Genomic DNA, 17,438 nt, shown 5'->3' on the forward strand with positions numbered 1-17,438 from the left:
ACATACTTTTCTTTTTTTTTTTTTTGAGACAGAGTCTTGCTCTGTTACCCAGGCTGTAATGCAGTGGCACGATCTCAGTTCACTGTAACCTCCACCCTCTGGGCTCAAGCAATCCTCCCACCTCAGCCTCCTGAGTAGCTGGGACCACAGGCATGCATCACCATACCCGGCTATTTTTTTTTTGTATTTTTGTAGAGATGATGTCTCATTGTGTTGTCCAGGCTGGTCTTGACCTCCTGAGTTCAAGTGATCCTCCTGCCTCAGCCTCCCAAAGTGCTGGGATTATAGGCAAGAGCCACTGCACCTGGCCTCCACACACTTTTAAACAATCAGGTCTCATGATAACTTACTATCATGAGAACAGCACCCAGTGGGAAATCTATCTCCATGATCCAATCACCTCCCACCAGACCCCACCTCCAACAAAGGAGATTACAATTCGACATGAGATTTGGGAGTGGGAGGGACACAGATCCAAACCCTATTAGGATCTGATTCAAAAAAGTTTTGTTCTGTACTGTGGTCTATTTATGTGTGCATATACCAGGACTAGACTGTTTTAATCACTCTAGGTTTCAACCAGTAAACTTGTGACATATGGTTGCGCAAGGGATCTCATATTCTTCTGCTTCAAGTTTTGTTTTTTCTTGGCCATTTACCCTTCCATAAGAATTTTAAGGCCGGGTGCGGTGGCTCACGCCTGTAATCCCAGCACTGTAGGAGGCCAAGGCGGGCAGATCACAAGGTCAGGAGTTCGAGACCAGCCTGACCAACATGGTGAAACTCCGTCTCTACCAAAAATACAAAAAAATTAGCTGGGTGTGGTGGTGCGTGCCTGTAATCCCAGCTACTCAGGAGGCTGAGCCAAGAGGATCACTTGAACCTGGGAGGCGGAGCTTGCAGTGAGCCCAGATCGCGCCATTGCATTCCAGCCTGGGCAACAGAGTGAGACTCTGTCTCAAAAAAAAAAAAAAAAAAAAAAGAATTTTAAGAACAGTCTGTCAAGTTCCATAAGATATCTGATTGGAGTTTTGTTTAGAATTGTACTGAATTTTTAGATTTGAGAAAAGTTATCAGCTTTATATCAAACTTCCATCTTTATGAGTAGGGGATCTCTTCCTATTCTTTTATATCTTCTTCATGTTCTCTATAAAACTTTATAATTTTCTCCACAAATATCATACACAGACTTTGTTATATTTATTCCTAAGTATCTTATGATTTTTGTTATGACAAATGGTATTTTCTTTTTTTTTCTTTTTCAGACAGAGTCTCGCTCTGTCGCCCAGGCTGGAGTGCAGTGGCGCGATCTCGACTCACTGCAAGCTCCGCCTCCCAGGTTCACACCATTCTCCTGCCTCAACCTCCCGAGTAGCTGGGACTACAGGCACCTGCCACCTCGCCCAGCTAATTTTTTGTATTTTTAGTAGAGACAGAGTTTCCCCGTATTAGCCAGGATGGTCTCGGTCTCCTGACCTCATGATCCACCTGCCTTGGCCTCCCAAAGAGCTGGGATTACAGGTGTGAGCCACCACGCCCCGCCTAAAATGAAATCTTTTATCTGTTTATTGCTGTGGCATAGGGATATCGATGTTTGTGTATTCTCCTTGCCCCCAGCAAAGAAATTTTTATTTCTAATAGTTTGTAGGTTCTTGTGAATTTTCTTTGTATAGTAAGCAATCTATGTATAGTAATTGTCTATGTATAGTGATGGCTTTATTTCTTCTTTTTCTTCTTGTGTTAGTTCAGACTTCTCAGCAGAAAGGTGAATAGAAACAGTAAAAACTGGTATCCTTGTCTTGACTTTGGAAGTTACTTTCTATGCCTAGTTAGCTAGATTAAAAGATTAAAAAAGAAATAGACGGGTTCTCACTATACAGTGGTTATTCACAGCCTCAATCATAAAGCACTACAGCCTCAAACTCACAGGCTCAATGGACCTTACCACCTTAGCCTCCCAAATAGCTGGGACTACAGGCACAAGCCACCACACCCAGCTAATTTTTAAATATTTTGTAGTTCACTGCAGCACTATTCACAATAGCAAAGACATGGAGTCGACCCAAATGCCCATCAATGAAAGACTAGATAAAGAAAATGTAGTATGCAGCCAGGCATGCTGGCTCACACTTGTAATCCCAGCACTTTGGGAGGCTGAGACGGGTGGATCAGGAGTTCGAGACCAGCCTGACTGACATAGTGAAACCCCGTATCTACTAAAAATGCAAAAAAATTAGCCAGGCATGGTGGCAAATGCCTGTAATCCTAGCTACTCAGGAGGCTGAGGCAGGAGAATCTCTTGAACCCAGGAGGCAGAGGTTGCAGTGGGCTGAGATTGTGCCAGTGCAGTCCAGCCTGGGTGACAGAGTGAGACTCTATCTCAAAAGAAAAAAAAAAAAAAAAAAAGGCCGGGCATGGTGGCTCACACCTGTAATCCCAGAACTTTGGGAGGCCGAGGTGGGCAGATCACGAGGTCAGGAGTTTACGACCAGCCTGGCCAACATGGTGAAACCCTGTCTCTACTAAAAATACAAAAATTAACAGGGCATGGTGGCACTCGCCTATAATCCCAGCTACTTGGGAGGCTGAGGCAGAAGAATCACTTGAACCCAGGAGGCAGAGGTTGCAGTGAGCTGAGATTGTGCCATTGCACTCCAGCCTGGGTGACAGAGCAAGACATCATCTTAAAAAAAAAAAAAAGAAGAAAGAAAAGAAAATGTAGTATGTGTACACCACAGAATACTATGTAGCTGTAAAAGGGAATGAGATGATGTCCTTTACAGGGACGTGGATGGAACTGGAAGACACTATCTTCAGCAAACTAACACAGGAACAGAAAACCAAACACCACACGTTCTTACTTATAAGTGGGAGCTGAACGATGAAAACACCTGGACACATGTGGTGGGGGGGGGCAATAACCCACTGAAGTCTGTCAGAAGGGGGAGTGGCAGGAGGGAGAGCATCAGGAAGAATAGCTAACGGATACCGGGCTTAATACCTAGGTGATGGGTTGACAGGTGCAGCAAACCATCATAGCACAGGTTCACCTGTGCAACAAACCTGCGCATCCTGCACTTGTACTCCGGAACGTAAAATAAAAGTTGAAAAAATATTTTGTAGAGATGAAGTCTCACGATGTTGCCCAAGCTGGTCTTGAACTTCTGAGCTCAAACAATCCTCTTTCCTTGGCCTCCTATAAGTTCTGGGATTTTAGCAGTGAGCCAGTGCACCTGGCCTCCAGTTCTGGATCCTACGTCTTGCCACATTATTCCATGCTGGCTTCTGAAGCCAATGAGGCAAAACCAGAAAGGGGAACTAAAACGTTAAAGGGGGAGAGTGTCTCACAGGCAAGATGGAGGGAGCCTGGGATGAAGGCAGGGCTGTGGAGCTGAATGATGCCAGGAATTAAGGAGGAAGTAACAGTGTTAGGTAATAGCACATGGAAATCTTGGGCTGCAGCTACAGGAGGGAGAATCATGGCCTTAATTTATCACCTCTGAAATCCTGAAATATCTAGTCTCCTGCCCAGATCCTGGCATGAATGCATCTATTCAACCACTATTTATAAAGTGTCCAGTGCTAGGTCCAGGGAGTGGCAAGAGTGAGCATCTGCAGTCATAGTCCCTGCCATCAGGGAGCTTACATTCAACGGGGCAGACAGACATCAATCTGTACATAATCATCAACAAATGTAGAACTCCAACAGGGCCAAGTGCCTCTGAGGAAAGGTACACTTTAGTGTGAGCGCTCATAAGAGGGGAATTTGACCCTGAAAAGAAGGTCAGGAAGCCTTCCCTGAGGCTGTTGAGAAGGTGAGGCCCGAAGAATGAAGAGAGGCTAAGAGGAGAGGAACAGAGGAAGGAGCCTTTCCAGCAGAGGGTCCAGCCTCCCTGGAGGCTCTGAGCAGGAGGAAGCGCAAGGTGGACAGGAACTGGAGCACACGAGTGAAGGGGAGTGGTGGGAGATGAGGCTGGAGAGGAGGGGCCACCCCTCACAGGGCCTTAGAGGTCAGGTTAAGGATTTCGGTCTTTAACCTAAGATCAATGGAAAACTACTGAAGAGGTTTAAGGAGGTTGACTGAAAGAATCAGATTTGCATTTTTAAAGGATCCCTCTTAGGTGTGAGTCATATTGTAGAGAAGGCCATTCCCAGCCTCTTCAGCTACTGCAATGACTCAGAGAAGACCACATGGTCCACATGGCTGGCTCAGGGATATGGAGGGATGAAAACGAGTGGACAGACTTGAGATATATTAGAGCAGATAAAATGGATAGGACCAGGTGCTGGATTCAATATTGAGATGCTCATTCTAAACCGCCCCTACATCAAATCCTTCGAAGGCAGGAGCCATGCCACATGACTATGATACCCAGGTCCCAGAACAACTCCTGACACATGGTAGACTCAATACACATTTCCTGAAAGGGTGGAAGTGATTAGCAGACTCTGAAGTAATCCTTTGACCTCTAAGGGTATTTAATTTCTTCTAGCATGTGTCAATAATCAACCTCCTTGGTACGTTATAGGGAGAAATATTGCCGAGTTCCAAAGAGTATACTCTGGGGCAAGTTAATACAAGAATAAGGTCTCACTTATCCTATAACATGAAGAGTAACAGTAAACTTGTAAGAACAGGGCCTGGTGAATCAAGCATTAGGCACAGGAAGATGGCTCATCAAACAGGGGTGCCGGGTGTAGTGTGAGCAACTGAGGCAGGAAGAACCCAGCAGCCTCGGGGGGTTGGGTAGGATTAGTTGGGGGACTAGGATTTGATGGTAGGGGGTTGTCATGGAGATCTCTGGAAATTAAGTTATCTATTTTTTTTTCTATTTTTATTTTTATAAAAGAACCCTTAAGGGCATTTTTTTTTCTTTGTTCTGTTTTGAGATAGAGGTTCACTCTGTCGCCCAGGCTGGAGTGCAGTGGCGTGATCTCGGCCACTGCAAACTCCGCCTCCCAGGTTCAAGTGATTCTCATGCCTTAACCTCCTGAGTAGGTGGGATTACAGGCATGGGCCACCACGCTTTGCTAATTTTTGTGTTTTTTGTATAGCCAGGGTTTTGCCATGTTGGTCAGGCTGGTCTTGAACTCCTGGCCTCAAGCAATCCACCTACCTTGGCCTCCCAAAGTGTTGGAATTACAGCCATGAGCCATCATGCCCAGCCTAAGCTATCTCTTTAAAATGACCCTTCAAGAAAGTCCCAAGGAGTCTAATCCATCCATGACAACAGCAGGTCTGAGACAGCCTGGTGAAATTTCTCCGATGGAGGACAGGAGATGGAAAAGTGCCCAGGACCTCTTATTTATATAAAAAACAAAAATTTTTAAGACACTGAGAAGTATGGATTCTTCTCCAGAGAAAACTTTTCCTGGCCTGGGAGCTCCCTCAGGACTTGGAACTTTGGTCTAGAGTGAAGTGGACCTGGCCATTCCAGCTTTGAGTGGGTTCAGGCCAGACACTCGAGCTACCCCTTATGGTTGCTCTGAAGGTCACCCTGGCTGGGAGTGGGTGGAGCTCTGCTCTGTTATGCCTCCCACAGGTGGAGGAAGTCTGTCTCTGAGGCTGCCCTGCCACCCTCACAGAGCGCTGCAGGTTGGGGGCTCTGATTCCCTGCCTCCCCACTGTGTTCATCTCATTCCTCCCCACATATGAGGCCTGGTGTTACTGCAGGTGGGTGTTCCAAGTGAAACCACAGCCACAGAGGCATGCAGTAGAGCCTGTCCCTGATGTGGCCCTAGTGATGCTGCACCAGCCTGGGGCTGTATCAGAAACCATGCCCACAGCCTTTGCTTCTGCAGACTTGCTGGTGCTGCACCAGCCCTGAGCAATGTCCAAAGCCCTTGCCTCACTGGTCACTGTGATGGGGACGCCCCCAGGTATGGTTCTGCTGCTGATGTTGCAGGTTGGAGTGGGGGCCAGCACCCTCATCTACCACAAGAAGGCTTAGGTGGCACAGACGTAAGGCTGCTTGCCTGTGTGTAGAGTGGCAGGCTGCAGCGGGCTGGAGCTCTGGGGAGAAGCCCTTGCCATGCTGGTGGCAGTGATTGGGTTCAGGCAGGTGTGTGCCGCAGTGCTGGGCCAGGTGTGAGCTGTGGCAAGAGCTGTGGCCACACTTTCTGCAGGAGTAGGGCCTATCACCTGTGTGAAAGTGTTCGTACAGGGCCAGGTGGGCCCCTTGGCTGAAGCACTTCCTATATCAGGGGGAGGAGAAGGGCCCCTTGCCCAGGCTGTGCTGAGAGAGGTGAGAGCGGTGGGAAGAGACTCCACATTCCAGGCAGGAAATTTGAGTGGATTTGTGGGTGGAGATGGGGGAGGTAGGGGAGGTGGGGAAGGGTTGGTTTCGACAGCTGGCAGGTAAAGGAGTGCCATAGTAGGTAGAGGGCTGGGTCTGTCCTCTCTTCTCCTCTTCCTCTTCTTTTGCTCCCAGCCTGCAGGGAGAGGGGAGAGAGGTGAGAGCAGCATGGGGGAGGAGGAAGCAGAGGAGACAGAGGTGGGAGAGGAGAGGCTAAGCCCCACACCCAACCGAAGAAGTGGTTGGCGGTTTCAGCGGCGCCTCCCTCCTCGCTGAGGTGGACTGTGAAGGTGGAGAAGCCCAGAGCACAGCCTCCTGTGAGCAGCTTCCCAGGGTGTTGAGGGCTGCCAGGCAAGGACAGGGCCCTCAGAGTTAGGCCTTGCCTGGGCAGGGGTCTCCTGGGGGAACCTTCCCTCAGGGCCCTGAGGCTGTAGGCTGCAGAGCTCAGCTTCCGCCTTCAGATACATGGTCTGCTCTGCTTTGGAGACTGAGAAGCCTGAGAGGTAAAATCGTGCTGGGTGGTAGGTAGGGTAAGGGAGAGGGAGCTTCCCCCCATCTCCCTCACCCACTGCAGAAAGGCTTCTCTGTTTCCTTCCCCAGCCCAGTCCCACCTCCTCTGTGAGGCTGCTCCTGACCTCCCTACTGGCCCACAGTGATCCTCCTGCTTGGGAATCACAGAGCACCCCCGCACGGGCCCTTTGCCATTCTTTGCAGTATAAGGCAAGGCCGTAACATTTTGTGGGGCATCTTCTGCAGTGTCCTCAGCCTTGTGTGAACATCAGAAGCACATGGAGGGCTTGGGAAAATGCAATTGCTGGCCCCACCTCCAGTTTATTAAACAGCAGATCTGGGGTGGGGCCCAAGAATTTGCATTTCTAACAAGTTCCCAGGCGATGCTGATGCTGCTAGTCTGGGATCCACACTGGGAGAGCCACTGATCTGTTAGGCATGTAACTTTACTTGTATTATCTCTAAATTCTCAGGGCAACTTGTTATTCTCCCCCATTTTGCAGGTGAAGAAACAGAGGGAAGACCCAGTGCCTTGTGCAAGGTGGCTCAGTTTGTAAGTGGCAGAGCTGATTTGAACCCAGGTTTGTCTGACTCTAATACTGTATCAACCCTCCTTCCTCTACCCTGTTCCTCTGCATTGTCAACTATTCCACATGTATCTTGTTCCTCAACAAAATAGTAACGTTTTCGTTTGCATACTTTATATCTCTCACCTTGCCTGACCCGGTAACATAGGCTTGATTGGGAGGGACTGAAGGACTGGAAAGGAAATGCCCCAGTGAGCCAGGATGGAAACGGTTCCTCTGTGCCTCCCACATGGTGTCACCTAAATAAACAGCCATGTCTGTGAGGTTCGGTCACGGGGAGAGGAGGGCGAGAGAGCACTCGCACCAAGCAATGGGGGTGAGGGGGGCACGAAAGGAAATGTGATAGAGAGGGGGGCGTGTGGGGCGAAGGTGAGGACTGGGGACCCGGGAGGGGGCAGGCTATTTCAGAGTGAAGGCAGGGCGGGCAGCAGAGAGAGAGAAGAGGCTGCCGGGTGGTTAGGGCTGGGGAGGACAAGGAGGGTGAGGACAGACGATCCCGGCAGTCCTTGGAGCCAGAAGAGAAGTCAGGTTAACTCCAGACTTTTGGCTTCCACCTCTGTATCTCACCCGCCTCCTCCCCACCTGCTTCTCTACCCTGAAACTCCAGGAACAACGCCTACCTGCCTCCCACTACAACTTTCCCTTATATCGTACACCTCCTGGATGCTTGGGGTCCGGGGGGAGGGGAGTAAGTATAACGGGTTCCAGGGAAGTGGGTGTAGAAAGGGGCTCCTACGAGGGTAGAAGTGGCTGTTGTCTGCTTCTGCAGGAAAAGGGCTAGCCAGCCCAACTGCTGCGCAGTACTTGCTGGGGCTGGAGGATGCCCACCTGCATCTGCGGGATCGAGGATACCGGAGAGGAGGCGAACAAACGAGAAATGCCATGGGTGGAGAAGGGAGCGATTGGATCGGCGAGCAGGCCGCGCAGCTGCGGAACTGGGAGGGCCAAGCGGGCTTTAGGGGGAAACACAGCCGGCTCCTCTGCCAGTGAGACAGAGAACTGAGCAAGGGGGAGGAATTTGGGGCCAGAGGGGCTGGGGGTACCCAGAGCAGAGGAAACAGGAAGTGAGGGGCAGAGGTTGCCGGTGGTGGAATGAACAGCAGTCGGTTCTGGAGAAGCGATTCATCTTCCCCGAATAACTGCACTGCCCCGGACCGGGAGTGCAGTCGTGCGCCCCCGTCCCCCCAGCTTCAGGCTTGGTGCCCAGCCCCGCTCGCGGAACTCGAGGCCAGTAAGGCAGCCCCGGCTTTCCTTGATGCCGCCGCTCCCCTGCTCTCAGCCGCTGCCTGGACGAACACAGAACTAGGGTTCCCGGGCGGCCCTCCCTCTGCTCAGCCCCGCCGCCCGGCGGGCAAAGGCTGTGCACTCACACTCAGAGTCTGCAGCCCAGCCTGCCCTTTTTTGGGAGGTGGCGGGAGACCGGGATGTCGAACAGGGAGCTTCTCCGCAGCCCTCCCCACCTCCCTCCCTCTTTCCAGCTATTGAAACCGGCTGCTCGCAGTGACTTCCAAACATCACGGTCCTTCCCACATCTACAAACATCCCTTTCTCTTTTGAGCCATTTTCCTGCTTTCCCTTTGGTGTTGAAACCCTGGATTTCAGCCTGGGAGACTCAGGTTTTAGGGGGAAAGTTTGGGGTCCAACTTGGCACCTGTTTTTTATCCTCTCTTCCAGCTTCATAGATGATTCCTATTTTCATACATATTTGCTAATTTGGAGTTTCCGACGACATATCTCGAATAACCTGACATTTTCTCCCCATTTCCAAGGCTGATTTTACATTATTTCTAGGCCTCCCTCCCCAATCTATTTTCCTTTCTTTTTCTTGTACACCCCCGATAAACAGACACACAGAACTGCAGGTTTCAAAGAGGAAAAAAGCACGTTTGTTGTTGGTAGGCGGGCGTGAAGGGGAGGGTTCTTCGCCTTCTCCAACACCTTGTATAGATGGGAGGTTGCAGGGCAATAGAAAAGGCAGCAGATGGGGACGTGTTTTGCCCCACTCTGTACAATATAGAAGAATCTCATATAGATACTTTGTATAAAAGCCACGTGTCCTCATTTGTGTCCTCTTGTTGGCTGGCTGGGCTGGGGGTACTGGGGGACAAAGAAGCTGGGGTGATAGATCAGGACACAGGGATACCCCATGGTGCCCTTCCTCTGGCTGTCCCCTGGTGGGGTCACTTTGGATCCTTGGTGGGAGCATAGCACAGCTCCAGTGGCCGGGACACCTTCCAGAATTTCTCATTCACCAGCTCCAGGGTCAGCGAGCCATTCAACGTCTGAGGAGGGGGTAAAAGGGAGAGGGGGGAAAGGAGAGAAGAAAGTTGGAGAAGATGGAAAAGGAAATGAATGAGAGGCAAAAGGTGACCAAGGGAGGAGGAAAGAAAAAAGGAATAATAAAAGGGATAGGGCAAAAAAGGACATGGATGATGGGAAAGGAGAGGGGACATAGAAAGAGATGGAGGATGTATAGGGGAAGAGTGCTGATGAGTTAGACCAGGCTCATGGTTCTATGTGGCCCAGACCACCCTCTCTCCTCTCCCCTCCTCTACCACTGCCCTCAGAAGCTCTCACCGTGAACGCCCCGCCTCCAGGTGCAATGTAGATGGTGTACTGCTTTTCACTGACGCCCTCCAGGCTGGGCAAAGCAGGCTCCTCAGGACCGTCACCTCCTCCGGCACCCCCACCCTCCCCGCCACCCCCATCAGGTCCTCCGGTGTCAGAGGCGCCCCCTCCAGGCCCTCCTGGCTCCCCTGCTTCCTGCTGTTGCCTCCGCTCGAGGGCAATGCGCAGAGCCAAGTACTTGGAGAGATGGTCCACTGTGGCATTCCCTGTTGTCTTCACATACCTGGAATGGGAGGGAGGACAGGCTTAGAGCCAGGGCACCTCAGATGGGGACTGGAGGTAGGGGCTTTCCAAAATGAATTCTGGGTTGGGGTGGTATTTTGGGTTTGGGCAAAGCCCACTTCTGATGGAAATCTATGTGATCTTTGGTTTCTCAGTGGCTGGGGAAAGACAGGGCTCCTCACCTAGTCTGGCAGTATTCTCCCTTCTCCACGAGCAGGGGGTGGGGCCGGAACACGAGCTCAATTTCTCCACCTGGCTCCGGGGGGCTCGGGGCCCCAGGAGGGCTTGGGGGGCCCAGCGTTCCCCCTCCCAGAGTCCCTCCCCGGTCACCAGAGTCTTCCGAACCGGCACCCCCACCTACCCCACCAGTGCCGCCTCCCCCTGTCCCTACACTGCTCCCCCCTGCGCCCCCTCCACGGGGTCGCTTGGGAGCAGGGCCTGGGGCAGAGTCGGGGGCGGAGTCTGAGCTCACATCTTCTCCATCCCCTTCTCCCTCCCCGGGCTCTCCTTCCCCCCCACTCATCGTTGTGGTCTGATCTGACCCAGGTATCGGCCGCCTCACACGCTGGGCCCTGTAGAAGCAAGTGGTTAGGGTTAGAAAGCATCCAGGATAAAGGGCTTAGACTTTAAACTTCAGAGAATTAAGAGATAAGAAAAATCCTAATGATGATACCTAATATTTATTAAGAACAATGTGCTAAGCACTCTACTAAGTGTTTTGCACCAATCCCCTCACCTAATACAATGAATCCTATGACACAGGTAATTACATTACCTCTATTTTATGGCTGAGGAAACTGAGGCTTAGAGAGGTTAAGTAACTTGATAGTGATCACAGGCTGTCACCTCTCAAAGTGCGGTAGCAGCACAGACATCCCCTGGGAGCTTGTGAAATGCAGACTCTCGGGCCCAACTCTAGACCCACTGAATCAGAGTTTGCATCTGAAGAAGATCTACAGGGAATCTGGATACACATGAAAGACTGGGAGATGCTGGCCTAGGAGGTGATTTAACTTCCAGCAGTATGAATCCGGAGCTTATTCTCAAAATCGCTCTACTGTTCTAACTTTTAGAAAGTCACGGGGTAAACTACATTTTTCCTTCTTTTTTTTTTTTTTTTGAGACAGGGCCTTGTTCTGTCGCCCAGGCTGGAGTGCAGTGTGCAGTGGTGTGATCATGGTTCACTGCAGCATCCACTTCCTTTCTAGGCTCAAGTGATCCTCTTACCTCAGCCTCCCAAGTAGGTAGGACTACAGGCATGTACTACTATGCCCAGCTAAATGTTTAATTTGTTGTAGAGATGAGGTTTCCCTATGTTATTCAAGGTGGTCTCAAACTCCTGGGCTCAAGTGATCCTCCCATCCTCACCTCCCAAAGTGCTGGTATTACAGATGTGAGTCACTGTGCCCAGCCCTATATTTTTCTTAAGAATAGCAGGGCCAGTTGTTTACTAAGAAACTGCAATTTTACACCCATGATTTCCAGCCCTAATGATCAGTTTGTGGTCAGCTCCTAGGATGCCAAGGCTTAGAAGCTAGCAAGCAACAAGGACTGACCCACGGACCCATCCCACCAGTCCTGCTTCTCTCCTGACCCTCACACCTGTGCATGGCCTGCATGCGTAGCCCCTCCTCAATGCTGGAGCTCAATGCCTGCTGGTTGTGCAGGCGGCTCAGGCGGATAAGCACTCGGTCTTGATGGGCCTCATATTCCTCCCGGCTAGGATAGATCTTAGAGATCAGGGCATCGAAGTTGGGGTCTGGCCGTAGGGATCGCTTGGACACCAGCTTCTTTCGGCAGGTAGGACACTCCTTGTTCCTGAGGTAGGAGAAGGGAAGCCCTCAGTGGTCGGTCAAGGGAACTGAAGCCTAGGCTGAACCAAGACCAGTGAGAGGGCCCTAACTTTGTACCCCTTCATCTCATCTCAAACATGTCTCTCCTATTACCCGCTCCGTAGGGCTGTGACAATGCAGTCAGAGCAGAATCTGTGGAGGCACTCCTTGGTGGTCATCGTATTCTTCAGCATGTCCAGGCAGATAGGGCACATGAGTTCTGAATGCAGTGACCGAGGGGAAACAGCAATCTCTGTGCCATCCATTATGGCTTCCTGAAGGCATCAGTGGGTAGAAAGGTGGTGTGGGTTACAGGGAAAGGGGTTTTAGAAACAGCAGCCCATAAAATAAGAGTTTTGAGAAATACAGTCAGAAGACCCATGTTGGTCTCTACAGGAGACAAGAATTCTGAGAAAGAGAAGGACTGATGACTTGGAGCAAATGGAGAAAAGACAGACTTTAGTGTCCATTAACTAAGAGTAGGAGCTTTGGAATAGGAGGATCTGAGGTGGCTAAGTGGCCTAGGAGTGAAGATGACACAAATCTGTGGTTGGGAAAAACTATTCAACAAAATTTTTTAAAGTCCTGGTGCTACCTGTATTAGAACCCCATAGGGTGCCTGTTAAAAACCGAGATTCTGAGAACCCAATTCACTACTGAATCAGAATGTTGGGGGGCATGAAGCTCTGCTTTTAATAAACTCCCAAAGTGAGTCTTATATGCACTGACTTATGACACTGAATGAGGAACAGGGAAGGTATCTTCAAATGAAGATAATAATACTTGCTCCACCTCTCTGGCAGGGCTGTTTTGAGAATTAAATGAGACAAATGAGAAAGTGCTTTGGAAAGATTAAGGGCCAGGCAGGGCAGAACAGAGCAAATTACGGAAAAGAAGCTGTGTGATGGGGTCTGTGGATATAAGGGTTTGGGGGAGGGGGTAAGCCTGAAAGGGAGAATGCCTGTCACCTGCGGGGTCCGGTGCAGCTCATACAGACTCAGTTCCCACGTTTTGCTGGCATTCTGGGCATTCGCCGGCGTCGTCATGGTGACCGGGCGCAGACCCCCCACCAGGGCTCCACAGCCGAGGAGGAGGCGAGGAAGGCTGGGGGTGGGGGGAAGGGGAGGAGGGCGTTAGGGGGGCCGCCCCTCGCGCAGACCCCGCCCCTCCAGAAGCGCCCCTCTCCGCCCCCGCTCCCGCCCCCGCGCCGGCACTGCCCCTCACCCAGCTCCAGCCGTTCGCGCTCCGGCCGCCGCCGCGCCTCTCCCTAGGCCCGGGCTCCTGGGCCAAGTTCGCTCTGTCCGCAACCGCTGCTCAGACAGCAGCTCCCGCCACCGCCGCCGCCATGGCCCGGGCGCTGGGGCCCTACGTCACTTCCGCCTGCTCCTCCGCTACACCCGCTCCCCCCCGCCGGCGGAGACGTCACCCACCATTCGCGGCGCGGGTGGAATGGGACGTGGACGCCGAGGTTCTCCCGCCCACGGGACGGGCTCGTCCCGCGTGAGGATCCTGCGTCCCGGGAATTCTGCGCCACTTAGGGAACCACGGTCTCCGCCCCCGGCCCAGCACCGTCGCGCGGCCAACAACCTTAGCCTCGGTTCCCTTCCAGAGGCCCCCACCCGGGGCCTCAGCTCCGGGGGGCGGGGCCTGGAATATCTGGGACCCCAGGAGGGGACAGAGGGCTCGTGAAAAGGGCTACCTCCTCCACTCTGCGTACCCTGGCGACTCTGGGGATCAACCCCCCTCACTTCTCCGTAATCCCCATTCCAGGATCCCGGGGAAAAAGGCTGCAAAAGATCTTCTGCCGCTTTAGCCTTCTAGTCCTGAGAACACACCTAGGTCCCGATGTGCCCGGGATTCCCCTTACCACCCTGGGGACTCCTTTCACCCTCCGCTTTGGCTCTCCCTAGACCCTCCGACCCGCTCTCCCGCTCGAGGTTTGGGGGCGGCGGCTCGGGACGTCCAGACTCAACTCTCGGCCAGAGCCATAGACTCGAGAATTGCGTTTGGACAATCAGGAGCCGCGGCCCGGGGCGGGGAAGGGAGGGAGGCGCCCGGGAGGAACGGGGGGAATGGAGACACCACGCGGAAACAAGGACACACACAAGATGGGGCTCCCATTGGGAAGGGGGGGGTGCGCGTGTGGGTGGGGTACACAGGGGCAGAATGTCTGGGGTGGGAAGTGGGCAGAAGCCTCTTCCAGGACTCTAGAGTAAACGAAGGGGATGGGGAGGAAAGAGAAGAGGAAAGGGCAGAGCGATCCCCATTGAGTGTAGGGAATGAGAGGGATACGGGGCGAGGGGGTGGGGGGCAGTTAGAGACCCTGATGGGCATCTTGTCCCCGCCCGAGCTGAGGCTCCCGGACTTGGGCTGCGGCTGCCAGGGGGTGACCTGTCTCTGGGACAAGGCAGCAGTGGGTGCCCTCGCCCCCCACCCCAGTTCCCCCCTACTTCCCTGTCCTCTCCTTCAGTCCGTGGCCAGTCCTTATGTGGGCGCCAGAGTCGATTAGCGCAGACCCCCCTCCCCTTCCTCCTCCTCTTCCCAGCCCCCTCCCTCCTGCTCTCTCCAGCCCCTTTCATCGGCTGGTTCATTCCCCTAATCCTGGCCCCCTCCCCTAATCCCCCCCATCCGACCCCAGGCCGGCTGCAGCTATTGTAAGGTGGAAAGAAAGGGGAGGGGGGGACTCAGAGAAAGGAGAGGGGTGGGGGAGGGCCACCTGTTCCAAGACCCCCTTTCAAGGCCAGACTGGACACCAAGATGGGGCCATGAACAAATCACCCTCGGGGACCATAAGAACCCAGGGAGTTGGGGGGAGGGGACTGGTGCTGCAGAACCAGTGGAAAGGGGTGACGCACGAACCCCTCCCTCCAAAAAGACTCGGAGTGTCACGCATACACAGTGACACACACTCTTTCCTCTCACACCCGGCGGCGGGGGTTGCCCTGGGAGACCAGGCAGAGAAAGGGAACAATCCTTCGGGAAAGGGAAAGGAGGGGGAGGTGGGGAAGGGTCTGAGGGCTTGGACACAAGAACAGCCGGAGGTGGCAGGGAAGAGGACTTGGAATTTATTAGGGTCACGAGCACCCCTGCTTCCCATATTCAGCATTCCTGAGCCATACACTGCCACCCCTTTTGTAGCCTGGGAACTTAGAGTCCTCATCAGCAGGAGGCCAGGCAGAGTGGTGGGGGGTGAGCAGAGTCCAGGGTCCTTGAGGCAGTTACATGAAAAGACCTCCTGGGAGGGGCAGAAACATTTGGACAGATGCATGGGTGGAGAGACAAATGGGCTAGGGGGTACCCACTTCTGTCCCTGGCCTTGGGAACCTCTGCCCTTCCCAGTGGCTTGACTCCCCTTACTTGCTTTCTCAGATAGTCTGGGTTCTACTTCTCTGCCCTCTCCCTCCCCATGCTGGCCTCATACCAGTGACTTCCACTGAGGTCCCTGTGATGTATCCACTATCTTCAGATGCCAAGAATGCGACCACATCTGCCACATCTATGAGAATGGTGGGGAGAGGGCAGAATCCTGCTCACTCCCATAGACCCAAAACAGCCATAATCTCCCACCAAAGACATCCCTCCCCACAAACCTCTCCAGACACCAACCACCAGTCCCCTAGAAAATCCCAAAACCTTGGGGATCTCTTCATTCAGGCCCCCTTCCTAGGGACCCCACTCCATTCAGTGCTCACCCTCAGGGTCCCCCAAGTGTCCCATCGGGATCATTTCAGTAATCTGTAAGGAAATACTCATGTGGGTGAAAGCTGCTTTTATGGATTTTTTTGAAGACTGAGTCTGTGACCCTTTTTTGTCTTCATTCCTCATACATTCATTGAATATTTAATGTTTGCCAGGAACTGTGCCCAGTATTCTCTCTCTCTGTGAAGCCCAGAGAGATTGAGTCTCTGAATGATTCTGCCCCCCACCCACAGCCTCCTACCTTGTCCACCACTTTCTGTGGTACTTTCTGTGTCATGGGTGTTGCAATGAACCCTGGGAGGACAGAGTTACAGCGGATCCCATGTCTGTGGGAAGGAGAGTGGCTGCTGATTCTGGAGAGGGCTGAATGCTGGCCCCTCCCTCAGATCCCCCAGGTGCTCCCCAGCACCCTCAAGCATCTGACCAACCGTCCAAGCTCCCGGGCTGCGGTCTGGGTCAGCCCAATCACTCCAGCCTTGGATGCTGCATAGTTTGTCTGCCCCATGTTCCCCACCTATAGGTGAGTCAGAGATGTGCAATGAGTCAGGAGTCTAAAGGAGGGGTTCTCCTCTCTATGCCACTTGGCTGGCTGACCTCGTCCAACTCAACCTGACCTTTCCTATGATGCTACTGATGTTGATGATGGAACCACGACAACCACTGGACACCAGGGCTTGTGCTGCAGCCTGAGTGACTAGGAAGGTGCCCTGGCGGGAAAGGGTAACAAGGGAGAAAAGATCACTTGGGGTGACAGCCCTCCTCCAACTCCCTCCCCAGGATAAGAGGGCCAAAAGTCGCAGGTTCAGAGATCGCCACCTTGAGGTTGACAGCTATGACTTTGTCCCAGTCATCCTCAGACATGTGCAGCAGAAACTCATCCTGGGTGATGCCCGCACAGGACACAACGACAGATGGTGGGCGAGAAAAACAGGCCTATGGGAGGGGGAGGTTACGCATCAAAAACCCCCCACAAAAAGCCGGGGCAGTGGAGACAATATTAGAGCTTTAGAGGGGGAAGGTGGCCTGGCGTTCACCTGCACTTTTTCCAGCAGGCGCCTGGCGGCCCTGGCCTCAGACACGTCAGCCTGGAAGGCAGCGTGGTTCCCTCGGGGCGGCCCCTCCTTGCTCCCTGGCCCGCCCAGCAGCCGCACCGTCTCCTGTGCCGCTGCCCTGTCCAGGTCGCAGGCAGCTACGGTGGCCCCTTCTCCGGCCAGGCGTACACTGACCGCTCGGCCGATGCCGCTCCCCGCACCTGAGGTAGGACAGAACACGCCGGACCGGGCAAGGGGAGGAGGGGGCAGGGATCAGAGGTCACAGGGCAGAAAGTTAGTAAAATGTGGGTAAGGGGCCAGAGGTCACAGCGGCCGCGGACTCCAGGGGCACGCCCCGACCTCACTCCAACACCCCAAACCGCCCCGGGAGAGCACCCCCTCAACCTGTGACCAAGGCCAGTGCGGAGCGGAGCCGGTTCTGGAGCTGAGACGCCATGGCGTGCTGTGGGTGGGTGGGAACCCCAGCACTAAGCCAATCCCAGCGCAGAGGGGGCGTGGCAAGGGCAAAGCCCGGGCCAATCAAAGCCCCGCCAGCCTTAAGCCATCTGCGGCCACCAGCGCAGGCCGACCTCCCACCGCGGGGGCGGGCGCGGCCAGACACTGCTGCTTAGG

The 17,438-nt window shown here is 53.2% G+C and overlaps 2 protein-coding genes across 2 annotated transcripts; both read right to left on the minus strand.

The window, feature by feature from the left end:
- Positions 1-9,256: 9,256 nt before the first annotated feature.
- RING1 (ring finger protein 1) lies at positions 9,257-13,681 on the minus strand. The gene is made up of 7 exons (XM_055263105.2): positions 13,300-13,681; positions 13,044-13,179; positions 12,190-12,350; positions 11,846-12,061; positions 10,426-10,815; positions 9,971-10,244; positions 9,257-9,675 (listed from the first exon to the last, which is right to left on the minus strand). The coding sequence occupies exons 2-7, from the start codon at positions 13,119-13,121 to the stop codon at positions 9,574-9,576; spliced, it is 1,221 nt and encodes a 406-aa protein (XP_055119080.1). The 5' UTR covers positions 13,122-13,179; positions 13,300-13,681; the 3' UTR covers positions 9,257-9,573.
- Positions 13,682-15,117: 1,436 nt separating this feature from the next.
- On the minus strand, positions 15,118-17,299 carry HSD17B8 (hydroxysteroid 17-beta dehydrogenase 8). The gene is made up of 9 exons (XM_055263106.2): positions 17,211-17,299; positions 16,809-17,026; positions 16,591-16,707; positions 16,389-16,481; positions 16,203-16,288; positions 16,016-16,100; positions 15,768-15,810; positions 15,497-15,571; positions 15,118-15,310 (listed from the first exon to the last, which is right to left on the minus strand). Exons 1-9 carry the CDS (start codon positions 17,260-17,262, stop codon positions 15,294-15,296), a joined length of 786 nt encoding a protein of 261 aa, XP_055119081.1. The 5' UTR covers positions 17,263-17,299; the 3' UTR covers positions 15,118-15,293.
- Between the last annotated feature and the right edge of the window lie 139 nt (positions 17,300-17,438).

The sequence above is a fragment of the Symphalangus syndactylus genome, chromosome 23 (assembly GCF_028878055.3).
Source record: "Symphalangus syndactylus isolate Jambi chromosome 23, NHGRI_mSymSyn1-v2.1_pri, whole genome shotgun sequence".
NCBI classification, from domain to species: Eukaryota; Metazoa; Chordata; class Mammalia; order Primates; family Hylobatidae; genus Symphalangus; species Symphalangus syndactylus.

Excerpts from the sequence above, each read along its gene's own strand:
- RING1 (XM_055263105.2), bottom strand. The coding sequence starts at position 13,121 with ATGACGACGCCGGCGAATGCCCAGAATGCCAGCAAAACGTGGGAACTG. Across the intron at positions 10,816-11,845 it reads CGCATGCAGGCCATGCACAG|GGCCCAGCGTGTGAGGCGGC; the intron begins GTGTGAGGGTCA and ends TTGCTTCTACAG. Across the intron at positions 10,245-10,425 it reads GGAGAATACTGCCAGACTAG|GTATGTGAAGACAACAGGGA; the intron begins GTGAGGAGCCCT and ends CTCCCATTCCAG.
- HSD17B8 (XM_055263106.2), bottom strand. The coding sequence starts at position 17,262 with ATGGCGTCTCAGCTCCAGAACCGGCTCCGCTCCGCACTGGCCTTGGTC. Across the intron at positions 16,708-16,808 it reads GCCTGCTGGAAAAAGTGCAG|GCCTGTTTTTCTCGCCCACC; the intron begins GTGAACGCCAGG and ends CCCCTCCCATAG. Across the intron at positions 16,101-16,202 it reads GCAGCCCGGGAGCTTGGACG|ACATGGGATCCGCTGTAACT; the intron begins GTTGGTCAGATG and ends TCCTTCCCACAG.